This window comes from Hemitrygon akajei, chromosome 23 (genome assembly GCF_048418815.1).
Source record: "Hemitrygon akajei chromosome 23, sHemAka1.3, whole genome shotgun sequence".
Classification (NCBI taxonomy): Eukaryota; Metazoa; Chordata; class Chondrichthyes; order Myliobatiformes; family Dasyatidae; genus Hemitrygon; species Hemitrygon akajei.
In genome coordinates, this window is record NC_133146.1 from 52289777 (window position 1) to 52312177 (window position 22401).

The window sequence follows — 22401 nt, forward strand, 5'->3', positions numbered from 1 at the left end:
GGTAAGTTATTAAACTGCTTTGGGGTGAATGACAAACTCCAGAAAATCTGCAGATGCTAGAAATCTGAGCATCACACACAAAAAAAGCTGGAGAAACTCTGCAGGCCAGTCAGCATCTATGGAAAAGTGTAAGCCGTTGAAGTTTAGGTCCGAGACTCTTCATCAGGACTGGGAAAAAAAGATGAGAAGTCAGAGCAAGAGGGTAGGGAGAGAAGAGGTAGAAGTACAAGGTGGTAGGTAATAGATGAAACTGGAAGGGGGAGGGGTGAAGTAAAGAGCTGGGATGTTGATTAGTGGAAGAAATTACAGGCTGGAGAAGGGGAAATCTGATAGGAATGGGTAGAAGATCGTGAAAGACAGGGAAGGGGGAAAATCACAGAGGGAGGTGAAAGGCAGGTAAGGAGATAAGGTGAGAGAGGGAAGTGGGAATGAGGGAACGGTGAAGACAGGGAGGGGCAATTGCCAGAAGTTTGAGAAATCGATGTTCACACCATCAGGTTGGAGGCTGCCCAGACTGATTATAAGGTGTTGCTCCTCCAGCCTGAGTGTGGTCTCATCGTGGTGGCGATATGATGAATGGTCACATGCCATGCTTTGCCTTAGGGGGGTTGGTATTGGCCTAGATCAAGAGTTTGGTAGATGGTTTGTTCTACAATTGAGGAACCTGAAGTATAAGCAGGTAAGTCAATTTCATTCACGGGGCATAACATCCATGAATCAGGTCTTCAATGTCAGCGGAGGTTTACTCAGAACGACTGTAAGGGTCCTATTTAAGAAGTGTGAATGGATTTTCAATTACATTGTTATGAAGGGAAAGAGTCATTCAATTGACTCTCCTGGCTCTGGATAATCAGTCAGGAAGACAGAAAATGTGGATCAATTTGTGATTGGAAAATTGTGACTACATTTAATAGAACTGCATTGGGTCAACATTCAAAGGGGAAAGTCTTCCATTGATCTTCATTTTCCTGCTGCTCGGTGTAGGATGTATACCAAAGGAGCTGAGAAAACGTGGAACAGATTTTGCAGTAAGGTTTTTAGCTTGTAGCAGACCATGAGATCCATTTTGCCAAGAGCTGTCATTCCTCCAGACGGCACCAGTTTGTGGGAGCATTGTTTCCCTCTGTCAGCATACTGCTTCCATTTTGTGCATCCTACACATGTGTGTACATGAATTGGCACTGTGGACCCTAGGTGTATCATCAGTGGATATGCACTTCAGTTCAGTGGCCACCCCAGCGGTTTGCCGAACAAACTCAAATGCACCGGCAAAATCGAGATACGATTTTGTTATCCCCAAAAATTTTCTCCTATTTCCCGAGAAACAGCAGCAAGTTCAGGATCCAGACTTCCAGTGTTCTCTGTCTTGTCTTCAAACATGAGTTCAGAATTAGAATCAGAATCAGGTTTAATATGTCGTGAAAAGTGTTAGCTTTGCAGCAGCAGTACATTGCAATACATGATAATAGAGAGAAAAAAACCAGTGAATTACAATAAGAATATACAGTATAATTAAATAAGTAGAGCAAAAAAATAGGAAATTAAAAGTAGTGAGGTAGTGTTCGTGGGTTCAACGTCCATTCAGAAATCAGATGGCAGAAAGGAAGAAGCTGTTCCTGAAACGTTGAGTGTTGTGGTTTCATGATTCAGTATCTCTTTCCTGATGGTAGCATTGGGAACAAGGCATGTCCTGAGTGGTGAGGGTCCTGAATGATGGACACCACCTTTCCGAGGCAGAAGTTCATGAGAATACCTGACAACAAAGTACAAAAGCTACAGCAATTCCCCAGACAGGGAATCCACTTGTATGACCAGTGGCAGCCAACCTGAAAAGGATCCTTTTATTTCCACTCGCTGCCTCCTACCAATCAGTCAATGCTCTAACCATATTAGTAACTTTCCTGTAATACGATGGGCTCTTAACTTGGTAAGCAGCCTCATGTGTGGCACCTTGTTAAAAGCCTTCTGAAAGTCCAAATATACAACATTTACTACATCCCCTTTATCTATCCTACCTGTAATCTCCTCAAAGAATTCCAACAGGTTTGTCAGGCAGGATTTTCCCTGAAGGAAACCATACTAACTTTGTACTATCTTGTCTGATGTCACCAAGTACTCCATCACCTCATCCTTAACAATTGATTCTAACATCTTCCCAACCACTGAAGTCAGGTTAACTGGTCTATAGTTTCCTTTCTGCTTCTTTCCTCCTTTCTTAAAGAGTGGATCGACATTTGCTATTTTCCAGTCCTCTGGCATCATGCCAGAGTCCAATGATTTTTGAAACATCAATAATCTCTTCCTTCATCAGTCTCAACAATTGCAGCAATGGATGTAGATTTCAAGCATACTCCTGTTTCTGATATATACCATCAATATTGGCCTTTCTCCAATTTAGAACCTCAACCAGTGGACCAGACCTATCTTTTTGCATTTAATTTTGAAGCTATGGCATTGTGATCGCTGGATGCAAAGTGTTTCCCTACACAAACATCTGTCACATGCCCTATTTTATTCCCTATTACACACTCTTGTTGGAACTTCTACATACTAATTAAGGAAACTTTCCTGAACATATTTGACAAACTCTTTCTCATCTTGGCTTTTTACAGTATGGGAGTCACAGTCAATATGTGGAAAGTTCAAACTAACTATAACAGCCTTATATTTCTTGCAAAAGTCTACGATCTACAAATTTGTTCCTCTAAATTCCTTGGACTGTTGGGTGGTTTATAATATAGCCCCATTAATGTCATCATTCCTTTCTTATTCCTCATTTTCACCCACAACACACCACCAGACGAGTTCTCCAGTCTGTCCTGACTGAGATGCTATGATATTTTTCTGACTAGTAATACCACCCCTCCTCCTTTGCTCCCTCCTGCTCTGTCACATCTGAAACAACAGAATCCCAGAATATTGAGTTGCCAGTCCTTCCCTTCCTACAACCAAGTCTCACTAATGGCTACAATGTCATAATTCCAAGTGTTGATCCACGCCATGAGCTCATCTGACGTTCCTACTAGACTTCTTGCATTGAAATATACACAGGTCAGGACATTGGTCGCACCTTACTCAACCTTTTGATTCCTTTGTGTTGATGTATTTCATGTGAAATGCACTGACACAAGTTCTATCACATTTTACCATGAATTCTATTCTCAATTTGCAAGTTCCTCAAAAATAATTTTTTTAAAAAAACAAGGCACATACTATAGCTGCAGGAAATCGAGTAAGAAATCTAATTTGCCAACTGGCTGCAATAGGGGTGAAAATTTAGTCATCTGTAACCAAAAAGGACGGAAGGCAACCTTCTAATTAGTCCTGCGGTAGTTTCTGCACGGATGCTAACAACTAATACTTATTATTATGCATTACCTTTTTTAACGTCCTCGAGAGAAAAATAGAATATAAAAGCTAGGATGAAATGCTGAGGCTATTTAAGGCACGGGTCAGACCGCATTGGAGTATCGTGAGCAATTTTTGTCCCCATATCTAAGATAGGATATGCTGGCACTGGGAAGAGTACAGAGGAAGCTTATGAGAATGAAAGGGTTAATATGCGAGGAGCATTTGATGACCTTGGGCCTAAATTTTCTTTAGAAGAATAATGGTGTGAGGGAAGAATCTCATTGAAACCTACCAAATATTGAAAGGTCTAGACAAAGTGGAAATGGAGAGGATATTTCCTATATTAGATATTATATTTCCTATATTATATTAGACTAGAGGACACAACCTTAAAGTAGAAAAATGTTCTTTAGAACAAAGATGAGGAGGAATTTCTCTAGCTAGAGGGTGGTGATTCTGTGGAATTCATTGCCACAGATGGCTGTGAAGATCAAGTCATTGAGTATATTTAAAGTGGAGGTGTATTGGTTCTTGATTAATATAGACATTAAAGGCTATGGGGAGAAGCCAGGAGAATGAGGTTCAGAGAGAATATAAATCAGCCATTAATGAATGGGTTGAATGGCCTAATGGCTAATGGTCTTATGGTCAAAATAAAACACTGGCCTGTTCAAATGCCCCAGAATGTGGGTATTGCACTTCCCACAATGGAGGTTCATGGATTCTTCTTTTTGTGATTTGGATTCAGGGTTCTGGAGAGGCAACAGACTGATGTTTCTAAGCTCAACATATTAAATTACTAATGGCTCCATTGGGAAAGCCTCGATGTTTATTTTCTGCTTGGTTAAGTCTAAACAGAAAGCAATTGAAGTCAAGAGCAGGCCATTTATAGTAAATTTTATGCTTTCCCTATATAAAACACAGAACACAAGAAAATACAAACAGGAGAACCCATCTTGTCCTTAAAGCCTGGCCTGCTATTTAGCAAATCATAACTGACCTAACTTCTAGACCCAGTAATATAGTCTTGGCTTCTAGTCTCTCCCATGAGGGAAAACAGTTTTCCAACATTTACCCTTAAGAATTTTATCCATTAACATCACCAATGAGTCCAGACCTAGCATGTCCAAACTGTTCCCATAAGCCATTCATTCCATACCTAGCACCGTCCAACTTAACGTGCTCTGGATCCATAACATATACAAACATAACAATCATAGAAATGTACAGCACAGGAACTGGTTCTTTCGTTCACCTCAACCATGCCTACATTTTGCCCATCTTCACTAACCCCATTTGCATGTTATAGATCTGTGTCTTTTAATGACCTGCTGAATTCCTCCAGCAATTTGTGTGTGTTGATTCTATCTATGACTGGCCGACCTAGTGCCTGGATGTTCAGACTCCCAGTCTATTCTGTGGTTGGCCAGCAGGGGCAGACATAGTTTTTTTCCAGAACTGATTGGATTCTCTTATTGATCATTGAATGCACACGTTCCCAATTAACACCTGTGTACTTAAACCTTGCTTCCTGTACAGTATTTTCCTCAGTCTTAAAGTGTGATCTTGTAAGTAGCAAGAGCTTCTATTTTTTTAAAATAAAAATGACTTTTACTGATGTCTGCTTGCTGCCTGCCATTTCCGGATCTTATTTGTGCATCAAGATCTTGGATTACTGACTTTGTGTTTTGATTACTGCATTGTTGAATTGGAATGGTTTTCCCATCCTGGCTAGAAGAAAGTAAAGTTGGCTTTTGAATCTGCATTTCAACTCCTGTCTGCATCGTGGTGTCTGCGGCTGGGTTTACTCACAATCTCTAGTGACCTGAGTTTGATTCCTGATTGGGCCATTTCCCTTGCACCTTTCTAAATGTCTCTTAAATGTAGTGTTTGTATCTGATCCCATCGCCTCCTCATGCAGCAACTTCCAGATATCACCTACTATCTGTGTTGAAAACTTTCCCATAAATTGCCTTTACAATACCTTCATTTCACCTTGAGTATCTACTCCCTTGTTTTTGATATCCCTAGCACAGGCAAAAGGATTTTTACTGTCTACTATCAATGGCTCTATGAACTTCTATCAGGTCATCCCTCAGCCTCTTTCACGAGAGAAAACCAGCCCAGTTTATCCCCATAAAATGCAGTTATCCAATGCAGAACAATGTCCTGATGAATATCCTCTGTATTTTCTTAGGCACATTCCACATTCTTTCTTTGGTGTGATAACCAAAACTGCACCTGATAATAAAATTCAAATAGCTGGAGTAAAAAATCCTTATTTCTATACTTCAAACCACTTGAAAAGAAATTCCAGCATTGAATTTACCTTCCTATTTATGTGCTGCACTTGAATGTCAACTGTCTTGTTTCACATGTAAGGATCTCCAAAATGTTTGGTGCTGTTGGGTTTTTTTTTGCTGCCCTTTATTTAAATAATGCTTTAACTTAAATTATTCTGAGCTCTGATGAAGGGTCTTGACTCAAAATGGACTGTGTATTTTGTGTTGCTCAAGATTTCCAGCAATTGTAGAATCTCTTGTATTTTAAGTCATTCTTCTTTCCAAAGTTGCATAACTTCATATAAAAGCATTATCAAGGATGCATCTCACCCTAACCATGGACTATTTACTCTCCTCCCATCCGGTAGGTGCTACAGGAGCCTCCACTCCCGCACCAGCAGGCACAGGAAGAGCATCTTCCCTGAGGCTGTGACCCTGCTGAACCTCACATCACAGCGCTAAGCAGTATTGCACCCATATTGAACTGTCTCAATACTTTTACATTTGTGTGCTGTAGCACTTTTTATTCGCAGTTATTTTGTAAATAACACTATTCTTAGCATTTCTGGTTAGATGCTAACTGCATTTCATTGGCTTTGTATCTGTACTCGGCACAATGACAATAAAGTTTAATCTAATCTAATAATACTCCATCTGCCAACTTTTTGCCCATTAATTTAACCTAGTAATATCTCTCTGTAAGATGGACTTTCTGTTAGATGTTAGGCTGACTGGCTTGTAGTTACTGCTTTTGGCCTCCCTTTCCTTTTGAATTAGGCTATCACATTGGCACTTTTCCAGAGCTTTGGCACCACTATATTATTGAAGGGCATTTTGAAGGTTACAAAAAAATCCACGTCTCTCTTAGATGCAAACTCTCGGGTCCAGGGACTTAATGGCCTTTTGTTTTTAAAGTTAGACTAATGCTAGTTATGGTGATGATGCTTAATTCCACCCATATATTAGGAAGGGGAGGAGGGAAGAGAAGAGAGCGGTAGTGATAGAGGATTCTATAGTCAGGGGGGCAGATAGGCGATTTTGTGGGGCAGATCGGGAGTCTCGGATGGTATGTTGCCTCCCTGGTGCCGGGGTCCGGGACATCGCAGATCGGGTGCAGGTTATTCTCGAGAGGGAGGGCAAGAACCCAGATGTTGTGGTCCATGTAGGGACCAATGACGTGGGTAGGATGAGTGAGGGGGTCCTGCGTAGTGAGTTCAGGGAGTTGGGTGCGAAGCTGAAGGGCAGGACCTCCAGGGTAACAGTCTCAGGATTGCTACCTGTGCCACGTGCGAGTGAGGCAAGGAACAGAAGGATTATAAAGATTAATACATGGCTGAGAGGATGGTGCAGGAGGGAGGGCTTCAGGTTTTTAGATAATTGGGCTTTGTTCCAGGGAAGGTGGGATCTGTTCCGACGGGACGGTTTACACCTGAACTGGAGTGGTACTAACATTCTTGCAGGAAAGTTTGCTAGTGCTGCTTGGGGGGAGTGGGTTTTAAACTAAATTTGCAGGGGGTGGGGATCCAGAATGTGAGAGAGGATAGCGAGATGAAGAATAAAGGACAGGTGGGGACTACACAGTTCCGGAATATTAAGTGTGTAGTAGAGGAAGGTGGGGCGGAACAAGTGATGAGGACTCATGTAAAGAGGGATGGTCTGATGGAACATGGAGTTAAATGTGCAGAAAGAATAAGTAAATTTAGGAAGGACAACAAAATTCAAGGGCGTAGAGCCCGATGGGAGTTCGGGGAGCTGGGTTAAGCACATTAGGCAGCAATTTAAACAGAGAGAGGAGAAATGGGCTAAAATTTCTATATCTGAATGCATGGTGTCAGAAATAAGGCAGATGAGCTTGAAGCTCAGGCGCGAATGGGTAACTATGATGTTGTTGGGATAACGGAGACATGGCTGCAGGGAGATCAGACCTGGGAAATGAATGTACAAGGGTATACGTGCTATCGTAAGGACAGAAATGTGGGCAGAGGGTGTGGGGTGGCCCTGTTGGTGAGGAATGAGATTCAGTCCTTTGCAAGGGGGGGACATAGGATCAGGAGAAGTAGAGTCTGTGTGGATAGAATTGAGGAACAGTAAGGGCAAAAAGACCCTAATGGGTGTTGTCTACAGGCCCCCAAACAGTAGCATGGATATTGGGTGCAAGTTGAATAGGAAGTTAACATTGGCATGTGGCAAAGGTAATGTCGCAGTAGTTATGGGGGATTTCAACATGCAGGTGAACTGGGAGAATCAGGTTGGTGCTGGACCCCAGGATCGGGAGTTTGTAGAGTGCCTACGGGATGCATTCTTGGAACAGCTTGTACGAGAGCCGACCAGGGACAAGACTATTCTGGATTTAGTGTTATGTAAAGAACAGGATTTGATAAGCGATCTTGAAGTAAAGGAGCCATTAGGAGGTAGTGACCATAATATGATAAGTTTTTATCTGCAATTTGAGAAGGATAAGGGCAGATCGGAGGTGTCAGTGTTGCAGTTGAACAAAGGAGACTATGGAGCCATGAGGCAGGAGCTGGCCAAAGTTAAATGGATGGATATCCTATCAGAAAAGACAGTGGAACAGCAATGGCAGGTATTCTTGGGAATAATGCACAAGGTGCAAAATCAGTTCATCCCCCGGAGAAGGAAGCATTCAAAGGAGAGAAAGGGGCCACAGTGGTTGACAAAGGAAGTCAGAGATTGCATAGCATTAAAAAAAAAAGTATGACAGAGCTAAGGTGAGTGGGAAGACAGATGATTGGGAAATTTTTAAGGAACAACAGAACTTAACTAAAAAGGCAATACGGAGAGAAAAAATGAGGTACGAACGCAAGCTAGCCAGGAATATAAAGGAGGCTAGCAAAAGCTTTTTTAGGAATGTGAAGAGAAAGAAGATAGTTAAGAACAATGTTGGGCCCTTGAAGAATGAATTGGGTGAAATTGTTATGGGGAACAAAGAAATGGCAGAAGAATTTAATAAGTACTTTAGATCTGTCTTCATTAGGGAAGACACAAGCAATCTCCCAGATGTATGGATGGGCCAAGGACATAGGGTAACAGAGGAAATGAAACAGATTGACATTAGGAAGGAAATGGTGATGAGAAGACTGATGGGACTGAAGGCTAACAAATCCACAGGTCCAGATGGTCTGCACCCTAGGGTACTAAAGGAGGTGGCTCTGGAAATTGCGGATGCATTGGTAATCATTTTCCAATGTTCCTTAGATTCAGGATCAGTTCCTGAGGATTGGAGAATGGTTAATGTTATCCCACTTTTTAAGAAAGGAGGGAGGGAGAAAACAGAGAACTATCGTCCTGTCAGCCTAACATCAGTAGTGGGGAAGATGCTAGAGTCCATTATTAAAGATGAAATAGTGGCATATCTAGATAGCAGTGATAGGATTGGGCTGAGCCAGCATGGATTTACCAAGGGCAAATCATGCTTGACTAATCTATTGGAGTTTTTCGAGGATGTAACCAGGAAGTTAGACAAGGGAGATCCAGTGGATGTAGTGTACCTCGATTTTCAGAAGGCATTTGATAAGGTCCCACATAGGAGATTGTTGTGTAAAATCAGAGCTCATGGCATTGGGGGGAAGATATTGACATGGATAGAAAACTGGTTGGCAAATAAAAAGCAAAGGGTAGCAGTTAATGAGTGTTTCTCGGAATGGCAGGTGGTGACTAGTGGGGTGCCACAGGGCTCGGTATTGGGACCACAGCTGTTTACGATTTACATCAATGATTTAGATGAAGGCATTGAGAATAACAATCAGTTTGCTGATGATACTAAGCTGGGTAGCAGTGTGACATATGATGAGGATGTTAGGAGAATTCAGGGTGACTTGGATAGGCTGGGTGAGTGGGCAGATACTTGGCAGATGAAGTTTAATGTGAATAAGAGTGAGGTTATCCACTTTGGGAGTAAGAACAGGAAGGCAGATTATTAACTGAACGGTGTAGAGTTAGGTAAGGGAGAAATACAAAGAGATCTAGGAGTCCTTGTTCATCAGTCACTGAAGGTGAATGAGCAAATACAGCAGGCAGTGAAGAAGGCTAATGGAATGTTGGCCTTTATTACAAAGGGAATTGAGTACAAGAGCAAGGAAATCCTTTTGCATTTGTACAGGGCCCTGGTGAGACCACACCTGGAGTATTGTGTAGAGTTTTGGTCTCCAGGGTTAAGGAAGGACATCCTGGCTGTAGAGGAAGTGCAGCGTAGATTCACAAGGTTAATTCCTGGGATGTCCGGACTGTCTTACGCAGAGAGGTTAGAGAGACTGGGCTTGTACACACTGGAATTAAGGAGATTGAGAGGGGATCTGATTGCAACATATAAGATTATTAAGGGATTGGACAAGATAGAGGCAGGAAATATGTTCCAGATGCTGGGCGATTCCAGTACCAGAGGGCATGGTTTAAGAATAAGGGGTAGGTCATTTAGGACAGAGTTAAGGAAAAACTTCTTCTCCCAGAGAGTTGTGGGGGTGTGGAATGTACTGTCTCAGAAGGCAGTGGAGGCCAATTCTCTGGATGCTTTCAAGAAGGAGCTAGATAGGTATCTTATGGATAGGGGAATCAAGGGATATGGGGACAAGGCAGGAACCGGGTATTGATAGTAGATGATCAGCCATGATCTCAAAATGGCGGTGCAGGCTCAAAGGGCCGAATGGTCTACTTCTGCACTTATTGTCTATTGTCTATATTAGTAAGGTCTTCTATTATAGAGAATTCACTGTCTATGTCCATTACTATTTTGCTGGCCTTCCTATTTAAGGGCCTTTTATTCTCTTTGATCTGCCTCATTCTTTGTATCATCTTGAAGTTCTTATCAGTTGTTGCATTTCTTGCTAGATTACCCTCGTAATTTTATTTAGTTTTACTGGCACAAGATTCTGAATATATCCTAAATTTTACCATGTTACACATTTTCTCCTTTAATAACTTTCTTGGCTAGACTCTGGAGAATCTTTACTTCTCTTTGGCATATATTTTTGCTGGGAGTTATGAATTGTCTCGATGTCTACTTGCCACTGTTTGTCTATCTAACTGCCAGATAATTAATGAGCCCACTTCACTTTTGCCAACTTCCTCCACATTCCTGTGTAATTTAAAATTTAATTTAAAATTAACTCAGTTGTTTCAGACTCAAGTTTCTCACTTTTAAGTTGAATGCTAAGTTTTATCAAGCTCTGTTTACTCTGAGACTGTTTTTTAAATCTAGTTTATCAAATATTACCACATCCAACTTGCATACTGCTCCTTGTTTGTTTCCACAGTGTAATACTCTAGAAAATGATCCTAAATGCATTCTGTGAATTCATTCTCTAAGCCACTATTTTCAATTTACTCATCCATGGGGCACTACAGCACAGAAACAGGCCCTTTGTCCCATTTAGTCCATTCTGCCTAGTCCCATCGACCAACACTTGGAACATTGGCCCTCCATATCACTCCTGTCCATGTACTTATCGAAACTTTTCTTAAAGTTTGGATTCAAGCCCACATCCATCACTTCCTCTGGCAGCTCATTCCATACTCACACCACCCTCTGAGTGGAAAAAGCGCCTTCTCAAATTCCCCCTTAAATATTTCACCTTTCATCCTTAACCTATGACCTCTACTTCTAGTCTCACCCAACCTCAGTAGAAAAGGCCTGCTTTGATATCTATACCCCTCGTAATTCAAGTAAGTCAATTTATACCGGGACTAACATCACTCATGTTTAAAATGCTACTCTTTCTACACACTTCTATTATCCCTTGATGTATACTTTTTACTGGATAATTATCTAGACAATCTATGACATCTATTTTAGTGTATTTACCAAGCTGGTAGTAACATTTTTCACATATTTTATCAAGTTAATTACTGTGTATTGAATAACTTTAAAATGTTTTAGATAGAGACTCAAAAATGACTTGATCTTCACTTTCAGAAAAATAGAACAATTTTGTGAATTTTCATCCCGAGGAACCCAAACTCCAACTGGGAATAATGATCTGGGTGGAGGGTGTTCTAATTTATTCCCATATCCCAAACATGTGCTGGTAAGTTATAAACACAAGAGATTCTACAGATGCTGGAAATCCACACAAAATGCTGGAAAAACTCAGTAGGTCAGGCAGAACTTATGGGGAGGAATAAACAGTCGACATTTTGGGGCCAGATGTCCTGATGAGGTAACAGCAAAAGGCTCAACTTTGTGGACCTGTATTGTGCTGAAGGTTTTCTATGTTTTTATGAATCAGAAGAGGAATTGCTGGTGATGGGTGAGAAAATAAGTTGCCAAGATGTTTTTTTAATTTAATTTTTTCATTTTATGTTTGCTGCCTTCAAAATATAGTTTCTGTTTGGAGAACAAGTTAAAGAAAAACTGTCTCAACTGAAATTGTAAATAAGCATGATTTCATAAGGAGATATATTAATCCATGGATAAAATGATTCTTTTCTAACCAGCTTTGCCATATATTAACAATATGGTTGTTATATGTGATATGATTCTAAGGCATTGTTACAAAAGGAGAGTCACTGTAGTAACAGCAGTCTGAATATTTCTATCATGTCTGCTTTTCAGCTCAGAAAACTTTATATAATTAAGACAGCTCAAGAGATGCTGGAAATCCAAAGCAACATGCACAAAATGCTGAAGGAACTCAGCAGATCAGGCAACATCTATGGAAATGAATAAACAGTTGATGCTTTGGACAGAGACCTTCCATCAGGACCAATCATGCAAAATTATGATAAAATTTCTTCATAAATTCTCCAATTCTAAGTTGTTGACAATTTTTGCTATATTATCTAAAACTTCTCAACATATTTTTAGTGCATGGAAGGTTTCATGGATATAACTTTGTCATTCTACATGTCACCAGAAGATTTCTCATAAGCCCATGTTCAAAATCTGAATTGCTACTTACAAGTAATTGTATTTTCCTCCTGGAGGCTGACTTTACCTGATTAATGTGTCCAACATCATTTGGTAGATACTTTCAATAGGTGAAAGCAGCCAATCGTGAGAAAAAGAAGTGGTAAAGGGGTGTTGTATTATTTATGCAGTCTGGTGTGAGACTGTAGGATTCGAAAACTGACACGATGTGAGCAGAATACCTTTCTTTAATAATTCAGTTATCTAGTCTCCTGGAGATGGAGGACACAGAGAAGACACTCCAGTTTGATCATGTTGAGCCTCCTGTTGATCATGGTGATTTTTCTTTCATTTCCATATCTCCATGCACCAGTGAGGAATCATGGAACCACAAATATTTCTGATATAAAAGGAGGGGGGATCATTCTGTGGTTACAAAATTATGGACAGCATAATTATGGATTAACTAAAATGACAAACCAATCTTCAGGAAATAAAACCTGTATTCAAAAAGCATAAAACCATAAGATATAGGAGTAGATTTAGGTCATTTGGCCCATCAAGTCTGTTCTACCATTTCATCATGTCTGATCTATTTTTGTCTCAGCCTAAATCTCCTGCCTTCTCCCCGATCCCTTCATGCCTTGACAATCAAGAATATGTCAACCTCTACCTTAAATATATGTAAAGACTTGGCCTCCACAGTTGCCTGTAGCAATAAATTTCACAGATTCACCTCTCTAGCTAAAGTAATTTCTATCCATCTCCATTCTAAAAGGACGCCCCTCAATTCTGCGGCTGCGTCTTAGATGCTCCCACCATAGGAAACATCATTTCCACATCCACTCTATCAAGGCCTTTCAACATTCGATAGGTTTCAATGTGGTCACCCTCATTCTTCTGAATGCTAGTGAATACAGACCCAGAGCCATCAAATGCTCTTCATATGACAAGCCATTCAATCCTGGAATCATTTTCGTGAATCTCCTTTGAACCCTTTCCACTTTCAGCACACATCTTTCCTAAGATAAATGGCCCAAAACTGCTCACAATACTCCGTGAGGCTTCACTGGTGCCTTGTAAAGTCTCAACATTACATCCTTGCTTTTATATTCTAGTCCTCTTGAAATGAAGGCTAACATTGTATTTGCCTTGCTCATCACAGACTCAAACTGCAAATTAACCTTTAGAGAATCCTACAAAAGGACTCCCAAATTCCTTTGCACCTTTGATTTTTGCATTTTCTTTCCATTTAGAAAATAGTCAACTCTTTCATACCTTCTACCAAAGTGCATGACAATATACTTCCCAACACTGTATCTGATCTGCCAACTCATTACCCATTCTCCTAATTCGTCAAAGTTCTTCTGTAGCATCTCTACTTCCTCAAAACTACCTGCCCCTTCATCTATCTTCATATTGTCTGCAAACCTTGCAACAAAGCCATCAATTCTGCCATCCAAATCATTGACATATGATGTAAAAATAATTAGTCCCAACTCAGACCTCTAATCACCGGCAGCCAGCCAGAAAAGGTTCCCTTTATTCACAACCTTTGCCTCCTGCCAACCATCCAACAATTTTATCCATGCTACAATCTTTCCTGTAATACCATGGGCTCGTAACTTGTTAAGCAGCCTCATATGTGGAACCTTTTCAAAGCCCTTCTGAAAATCTAAGTACACAACATCAACCAATTCTCCTTTGTCTATCCTGCTTGTTATTTCTTCAAAGAATTCCAACTGATTTGTCAGGCAAGATTTTCCCTTAAGGAAACCATGCTGACTATGGCCTATTTTATGATGTGCATTTAAGTACCTTGAGACCTCATCCTTAACAATCGACTCCAACATCTTCCCAACCACTGAGGTCAGACTAACTGGCCTATAATCTCCTTTCTTCTGCCTTTCTCCTTTCTTGAAGAATGGAGTGACATTTGCAGTTTTCCAGTCTTCCAGAACCTTGTGATTCTTGAAAGATCATTACTAGAGTGCCTCCACAATCTCTTCAGCCACATCTTGCAGAGCCCTGGTGTCCAGGTGACTTTCAGTTTCCCAAGAGCCTTCACATACTAGTAATGACAAATTCACATAGTTATGCCTCCTGACACTTTGGAATTCTCCATACTGCTAGTGTCTTCCACAGTGAAGACTGATACAAAATACTTATTTAGTTCATCTGCCATTTTGTTGTCCCCCAGTACTATCTCTCCACATTGTTTTCCAGTTAATCTATATTCACTCCTGCCTCTGTTTTACACTTTATATATCTGAAGAAACTTTTGGTATCCTCTTTAATATTATTGACTATCATGTGGGTGTGGGATATGGGGAGAGACAAAAGAAGAATTTTTCTGCTATAAACATATTGGGTTGTTAAAGGTGTATCCCTGCCACTTACGAACAGTCCTGGCAACACCAGCCCGTTGCTTCACATCTGACTGTTTCTAATGGAAGCAGACCTCCAAATGACAAGGAATGAGAATGCTAGTGCAGGAGACACAGAATATGTCTCACCAAGTCAGGAATAAAGTGTTAAAGTAATGGGAGGAGACCCTAAGTAAGGGACATTTTTGCTGCCCTACTTAAATAGAACCTCCTTAATGTCTGGCCTTCCTGGGACAGAATTCTGTCTAGGGCCCAAGAGGAGGGTATGTTTGGGATCATTCTGGGGTTATTCAATTATGGATGGAGTAATTATTGATTCGCTAAAATGAAACTATTCTTCAAGAAATAAACCCTTTTCATAACTTCCAGCTGATACTTTGCGGCTTTGGAACATTCTGATTCTGGTCCTTTGAAACTACAAAGGGGAAGGCAATAGAAAAATATTCCTGCTATTAGCCAGTTTGTTGAAAGTGTATCCCTGCCGATTAATACACAGCTCTGAACAGATCTGTTTTGTCACTTAACTTTCTGGTTAGCCATATCTCTCAATAGTGTAACAAAAGGGGAATATTTTTGGTTTCTGGCTTTTGGAATCATACTGAATATTCAGAAGGTTCTGCTGCTTGAGATGTGCTACCATTGGCAAGGATAACTTGATTCACCACAATTCTGAACAGATCCTAGAACATACAGTCTCACTGTATAAGGCTCTACATACAATTCATGTTCTCCATATTAATATTTCTTTATTTGCACAATTTGTCTTTTGCACATTGGTGTTTGTCAGTCTTAGTTTATGTATAGTTTTTCATAAGTTCAATCATAATTGATTTTCCTGTAAATGCCTGCAAAAAATGAACCTCAAAGTAATGTATGGTGTCATAAACATACTTTGATAATAAATTTACTTTGACTTTGACTTGAGTAAGTGGCTTTGGCAGTTGTACTACTGTTGTTCCTCTCAATGCCTATCAGAAGAAATTGTCAATTCTAGGGAAAAATATGGAAGCAATTTTCTCCATAATTAAATCATCATCCATTCCATTCACTCCTTAAGCACAGGGTGCTGCCACATCAGCAGCGGACCATGTAGTTCATCACACTGTGGCCATTATGTTGACAGCACTTCAACAACAGCACAAAGCAGATTGGCTTCTGCAGAATATAACCAGTGTATTCACATTATGTGGGAAGTAGATGGGCTCTGAGGAGAATTCCAAATGTTGGTAGGGCTTATTTGTTTGTTTATAAAGGAGAAGGCTATATATGAGCAAGTAGGAAGAAAAAGGGAATGTGTTTGGAATGTATGATGTACCAGCAAACACCAGAAGGAAGTAATGCAGTAAGATAAATGCCAAACTGACTGAAAGAAAATTAAAATTATCAGGAAGCCGAGAGCTGCAGTTGAGAAGGTAGCCTGCAATGAAAATCTGAACAATGGTCATATAGGTTGATGTGGGACAATTAGAGTTGGGAAGTCAAGTGAGTTCTATGCCTGCATACTGAGTCTCACAAACACGGATTCTGGAATCTGGAGCAAGTGGAGGAGTGCAGCAGGTCGAGCTGCTTACATAGAGGGAAATAGACACGTGACGTTTTGGGTTGAGGCCCTCCATCTGGACTGATTGGGTGGAGATAGCCAGGATAAAAAGGAGAGGGAACAAGACCTGGCAAGCAACAGGATCTTGGTGAAGATGGGGTGACAGGAAGGCCAAGAGTGAAAGTAGCAACAGAGGCTGGGAGATGACAGGTCGAAGCAACAAAGTGCTTTACAAAACAGAGTAACTGTTTCAGTGAGGTGTGCTTATGAAATATATAGAAAGAATATCAGGAAGTCAACCATAATATTTTATCTGAAACATAATATAATCCTATTATTATTATGTTGCTATATTCTCACAACTGATGGTCTCACTTTAAGGACTCTATCTTGTTATCTTATTTCATGCTTTCATTATTTATTGCTGCTTATTTAGATTTGCATTTGCACAGTTTGTTCATTGATCCTGCTCTATAAATTTGCCAAGTATGCCCGCAGAATAAAGAATCTCAGGTGACATGTATGTAGTCTGATAATAAATTTTACTTTGAACTTTGTTAAGTATAATTTCAAATAATGAAAACTTGTGAAACTAACAAATTGTACTCAGTAATATAACAACAAAGTTCTCAACAAGGCCTGAAAACTCACTGATATTGGCCTCGACAAGAATTGACTGAGTACTGATCAAGCTTTATCAAGTATAAATCATATATTCATTTAGCCTAAAAGAGCAGCAGTTCCTGACAGAGTATTTGATTACTCACACTATGCAGGTATAAGAAAATTGGCTACCAGTAACATTCACCTCCATACCTTTGAAGGAATTAAAAGTGTTGAAGTGAGTTGAACTAACAACTGATATTTACAAGCTCATCATTTGTGGCCAAGGATTAACTGATCCCCTTATAAGTTTGCACAATGATCTCACCAGTGCAGTGACAAAACAACTGATGAGAGCTGCCATCTGTTAATGCCACGAAACAACCATTGAAACAACGAACAGTAAAACAAAGTATCTTCATGATCCATAGTTGGCCTCATCTCACCCCAGAGTCAATCAATCCACATCTCAGCTGATTAAAAAAGTAATGTAGTCACAAAAGCAATATCAGACCATCAAGTTTATGCAACGCAAGCCTTTTGTTGTTGCAGCTCATGGGCACATTATCATTTAGCTAGGTAGTCAGCTAAAACATCTGATCATAACAGATGGGGGATTCGCCTGTAGGGAAACCAGTGATGCTGAACCTAAGAGCAGGTTTAAAATGTAAAACACTGGGCAGAAAATACTGCCAGGCAGGGGGCTCCCCAGACCCCTCGGTTAACAATGGGGGGGCGGGGTCCAAGGCACAAATAAAGTTTGCGAGCCCATTCTGTAAAGCATCCTTCAAGCAGCCAGGATTTCAGTGCTTGGCAATTATCTTGCTTTTCAAATGGAAGTTTTATTGAAAACTTTCTGCAAAAACTTTTTTCTGTTGCCCACCAACATTTAATCAACAGCTACAGAAAGCAGAGATCACAATCCACTTTGTCTCACCAGCAACTTCACAACATTCAAAAAGTTGTTTGAGAGCTACTGTTGATTCACACTACTGATGTTCCATCATTGTCCTCAGCAAATATTGAAACATGCTGCCACGTACTTTATATCTGTTGACTATACATTGATAATGCAGATTCTTCACTGCCAGGCAATATTGCTCCACGCTGCTAGGGAATATGGATCAACAGCTATATGCAAACTAGAAAATCAAAGTCACTTGCCTATAAAAATAAAATACTTTAAAAACTTGCACATTTTTTTGCACAAGAGGCAGTCACCCAGTAATATACTCTAAAACAGGAGTTCTCAACCTAGGGTCCATGGACCCGCTGGTTAATGGTAGGGGTCCATGCCATAAAAAAGGTTGAGGACTCCTGGCCTAAAAATATTACATTATTTTCTGCTACAATTTTCTGTTTTCATAATGTTGGAAAGTATTAGTATAACATTTAAATCTCAAAAACAAGACAAAATCTGTAGATGTTGGAAATCCAAGCAACACACACAAAATGGAGGAACTCAGCAGGCCAGGCAGAACCTATGGAAAAAAAGTACAGTTGACATTTTGAGCCGAGACCCTTTGGCAGGGCTGGAGGGGAAAAAAAGATGAGTAGATTTAAAAAGGGGGGAGGGGGAGTGAAAGGTAATAGGTGAAACTGGGAGGGGGAGGGATGAAGTAAAGAGCTGGGAAGTTGATTGGTGAAAGAGATACAGGACTGGAGAAGGGGGAGGCTGATAGTGGAGGACAGAAAGCCATGGAAGAAAGAAAATTGAGGAGAGCACCAGAGGTAAGTGATGGGCAGACAAGTAGATAAGGTGAGAGAGAGAAACAGGGATAGGGACTGGCGAAGGAGAGGGCGGGTGGGGGGGAACAATTATCAGAAGTTTGAGAAATCGATGTTCAGACAGAATATAACGTGTTGCTCTTCCAACCTGAGTGTGGCCTCATCACGACAGTAGAGGAGGCAGCCATGGATAGACATATCAGAGTGGAAATGGGAAAGTGGAATTAAAAATAGGTGGCCACTGGGAGATCCCGCTTCTTCTGGCAGATGCTCAGTGAAACGGTCTCCCAATCTATGTCGTGTCTCACCGATGTACAGAAGACCACACAGGAAGCAGCATTTAAATATCAAAAGATTTAAGTTCATTTCCTTAACAATAAAAACTTGAACTATGCAACTCCACTTATCGCGTCTTACAAATATTGATATCTTTATAATATTCTACAATATCAGGTGACTATTAATGTGCTTCATCATTATTAAAGTATAAGATCACATTTATATATCACACCTTGTAATTACATAAGGTGCAAAGCACAGTATAAAGGTACCGATGAAAGTACTGATCTTCTTTGTTGCTCGTTGTCTTCGTCGCTTCTGCTCTTCCAGGCAGCGTTGCCTTACACTGCAAAGAAATATAGATAAACAACTATACACAAACTATAAAGTCAACATCACTTGCCTGTAAGAGTCAAGTACTTTAAAAATTAGCATTCTTTTTCTGAAAGGCAGTCACCCAGTAATGCACTCTGAAAATATTGCAGTATTTTCTATGGTAATATCAGTATTCATAATGTTGGAAGGTATTAATATAGTTATATAACAGTTATTCTTGCATGAAATGTCAATTTATAAAAAATAGAACAAATCTTTTCAAAATTTCTTTTCTAGTGACCTCAACAGCTGTTAGGTTGGTATATTATTCAAACAGCAATCATTGTCCTGCATTCACAGGAAAGAGAGTTAGAAATGAATTTGCTTGGCACTTATTTATCAAAGGTTGTCTCTGCCAATATCGGCAAACTCAATAAAATAATTCTTGACCCATTCACCTTTATAAGCCGCCACGCCATCCCTAACCTCTCTCTTCCCTTTAATATTCTTGAATGCATTATAGCTGTTCAAATTTGTACCCATCTTATTGGAATTCATTATTTCGATCCCTTCAGTCAGAATTCAACAATTGAATCCATATCACATTGAATCAGATTTATTATCACTGACATATGTTGTGACATTTGTTGTTTTGCAGCAGGAGTATAGTGCAATGCATAAAATATACTATTAAAATATAATAAGAAATATATAAAACATAGAAATAGGGCAAAAAGAGAGCAAAAACATGAGTTAGTGTTAATGGGTTCATTGTCCATTCAGAAATCCAATGGTAGAAGAAAAGAAGCTGTTCCTAAAACTAATCTGTTTCATTGCCACAATATGAATATATTTTTGTTAAAGTCACTAATGATTTCCTATGTGATCATAACAAAGGCAATTTATGCTTCCTTGTCCTGTTCAACTTGTCTGTAACCTGACCATCTCCTCTTCCTCTGAAATCTCTCTACCATCTGGCAGAGGGATGGGGTCATATTCTCTTCAGTCCTAACTTACTTACCTTGGAAATCACCAGTAATGGCATATATTCATATTACAGTGGCACTATCTGACCACCTCCTATTTCTCATTATCCAAAGTGTAGTTTCAGTTTTCACATGTACAGAGATGGCATCCATCCAAATATCTTGACACTTCCAGTATTTCCAAATTGTCATGCTGTTTGTGTTACATTCAGTTGTATATGAACAGAAATTTCCTCAAACCAATTCATAAACTCCAAATACCTTCTTCCCCCTACCAATTGTCTGAAATTGAATCAGTCTGTCGACAAACATGATGTTACTTTGGCCTTAATGTCAGTTTTTACCCAAGTTCTCTAAGATCTCTTATTTCTGCCTCTGTAATATCATCCTGTCCAAAAGCCACGACCATGCATTAGTTACCTCTCAATATGACCAGCCTGCCATGGTACTGACCGGTTTTCCTTGGTCAACTATTCATGATCTTCAGGTCATCCTAAACTATGTAGTTCCTTAATCTGGACCATTTCCCATGTACCTGTGACTCCTACCTTTGCTGGCTTTATATTAATTTTTTGATGTTATCTTTGTTCTCAAGTCTCTCCGAAGACTCATACCTTCTCTTTTCTGTAACATTCTTTGCCTCTACAACTTTCCAAGTTTGTCTGCACTCTGAATTCTTGGCCACTCTTGAACTTAACATTTTGATTACTGACAGCCAAAGGCCGACATCTGGCATTTCATCTCCCAGCCTCTCTACATACGTAATTTTTTTCACCAATTAAGATGGTCCTTGTAACCTTCCTGGTTAACCAAACTTTTACTCATTTGCCTAACATCTTACATGGTCCAGTGTAGATTTTCTTTGATCTGTAATGCTCTGCAAAACGCCCAGGGATGCTTTTGCAATATTAAGAGCATAATATATATAGAACATTTTGTTGTTATCAATAGATCATAGCCAAGGTGGATAGACCTTCAATTGTAATGCAAATCAAACAATGTCTAATATATTATTAGGAGTCCTAAGAAATTGATCTATCTCCAATTTAATATCATATGGAAATTCTAATACTTGTATGACAAAGATTATGTATATGGTTTATGTGATAGCGCTCACTAAAAATAGAGTGCACAAAATTTTGTTCTTAGCTACTTTATATCTGAATTATGTGATCTAGTAAATGAGAGACAAAAGATTCAGCTGTTGTCTATATGGCTTCAAAGAAAAAAATAATTTCTGTTATGTATTTCATTCTAATCAGTGGTGAAAAGGACAGTGTGATTCTGCCTGTATATAATTTAATTGTCCAAGTCAAAGGAAAATAACTTTCTCTATAGGGCAGATTTGTTTCATTTTCAGTTTTTGCTGTTACATGATTATGTGCAGATACAATTGCCAATATATTTTTCATGTTTCATTCTGGGAGAATTCTTGATCAGTGACATACAGTAGATTAACTGGACAGCCAGACTTTTCCCAATGTGAAATGCTGAACACGCTGAGGGGGTAGATCTTTAAGGTGAATGGAGGAAAGTTTCAGGAGGATGTCAGAGATAAGTGTTTTTTTTTTAAATAGTGCGTGGAAAGCTCTGCCAGGGCTGGTGGTAGAAGCAGATACATATTACGAGCATTTAAAAAACTCTTAGAGAGCTGAACTATGTCAGATCAATTGCGAGAATGTGGCACTTGCCACTGATTGATCATGCAGTGAATCGACTGGGCTTCCCGCATGCAGGGGGTTCTCTCTTTTGCCATGGGCTTTCAAGTGTGCATGTTTTTGGCTCGGTGAGCCTGTACAGTGGCTAACGTGACTCAGTAAAAACATTTAATTCCGTTGCTTCATTGTCATTCTTGCTCCGTGCATACAGTATGTAATAATAAGCTCATGGATGAAAGATAAATGGTGGGCTATGTGGGAGGGAAAAGTTAGATTGATCCTAGAGGAGGTTAAAAGGGCAGCACAAGACAAAAGACCAAAGGGCTTTAATTGTACCATAACGTTCAGTGTTCCACCATTTCTTTAACCTAAAACCATTACAACAATTACTGTGATACAAGTTGGACCAA

General features: G+C 39.8%; 1 protein-coding gene across 1 annotated transcript in view; it reads right to left on the reverse strand.

The window, feature by feature from the left end:
* Positions 1 to 22401, reverse strand: part of LOC140715102 (G-protein coupled receptor 26-like) — a 52346-nt gene that overhangs the window by 25757 nt on the left and 4188 nt on the right. The window contains exon 2 of the mRNA XM_073026835.1: positions 19265 to 19378. Coding sequence (XP_072882936.1) covers positions 19265 to 19378 — 114 coding nt within the window. The remainder of the gene's footprint in view (positions 1 to 19264; positions 19379 to 22401) is intronic.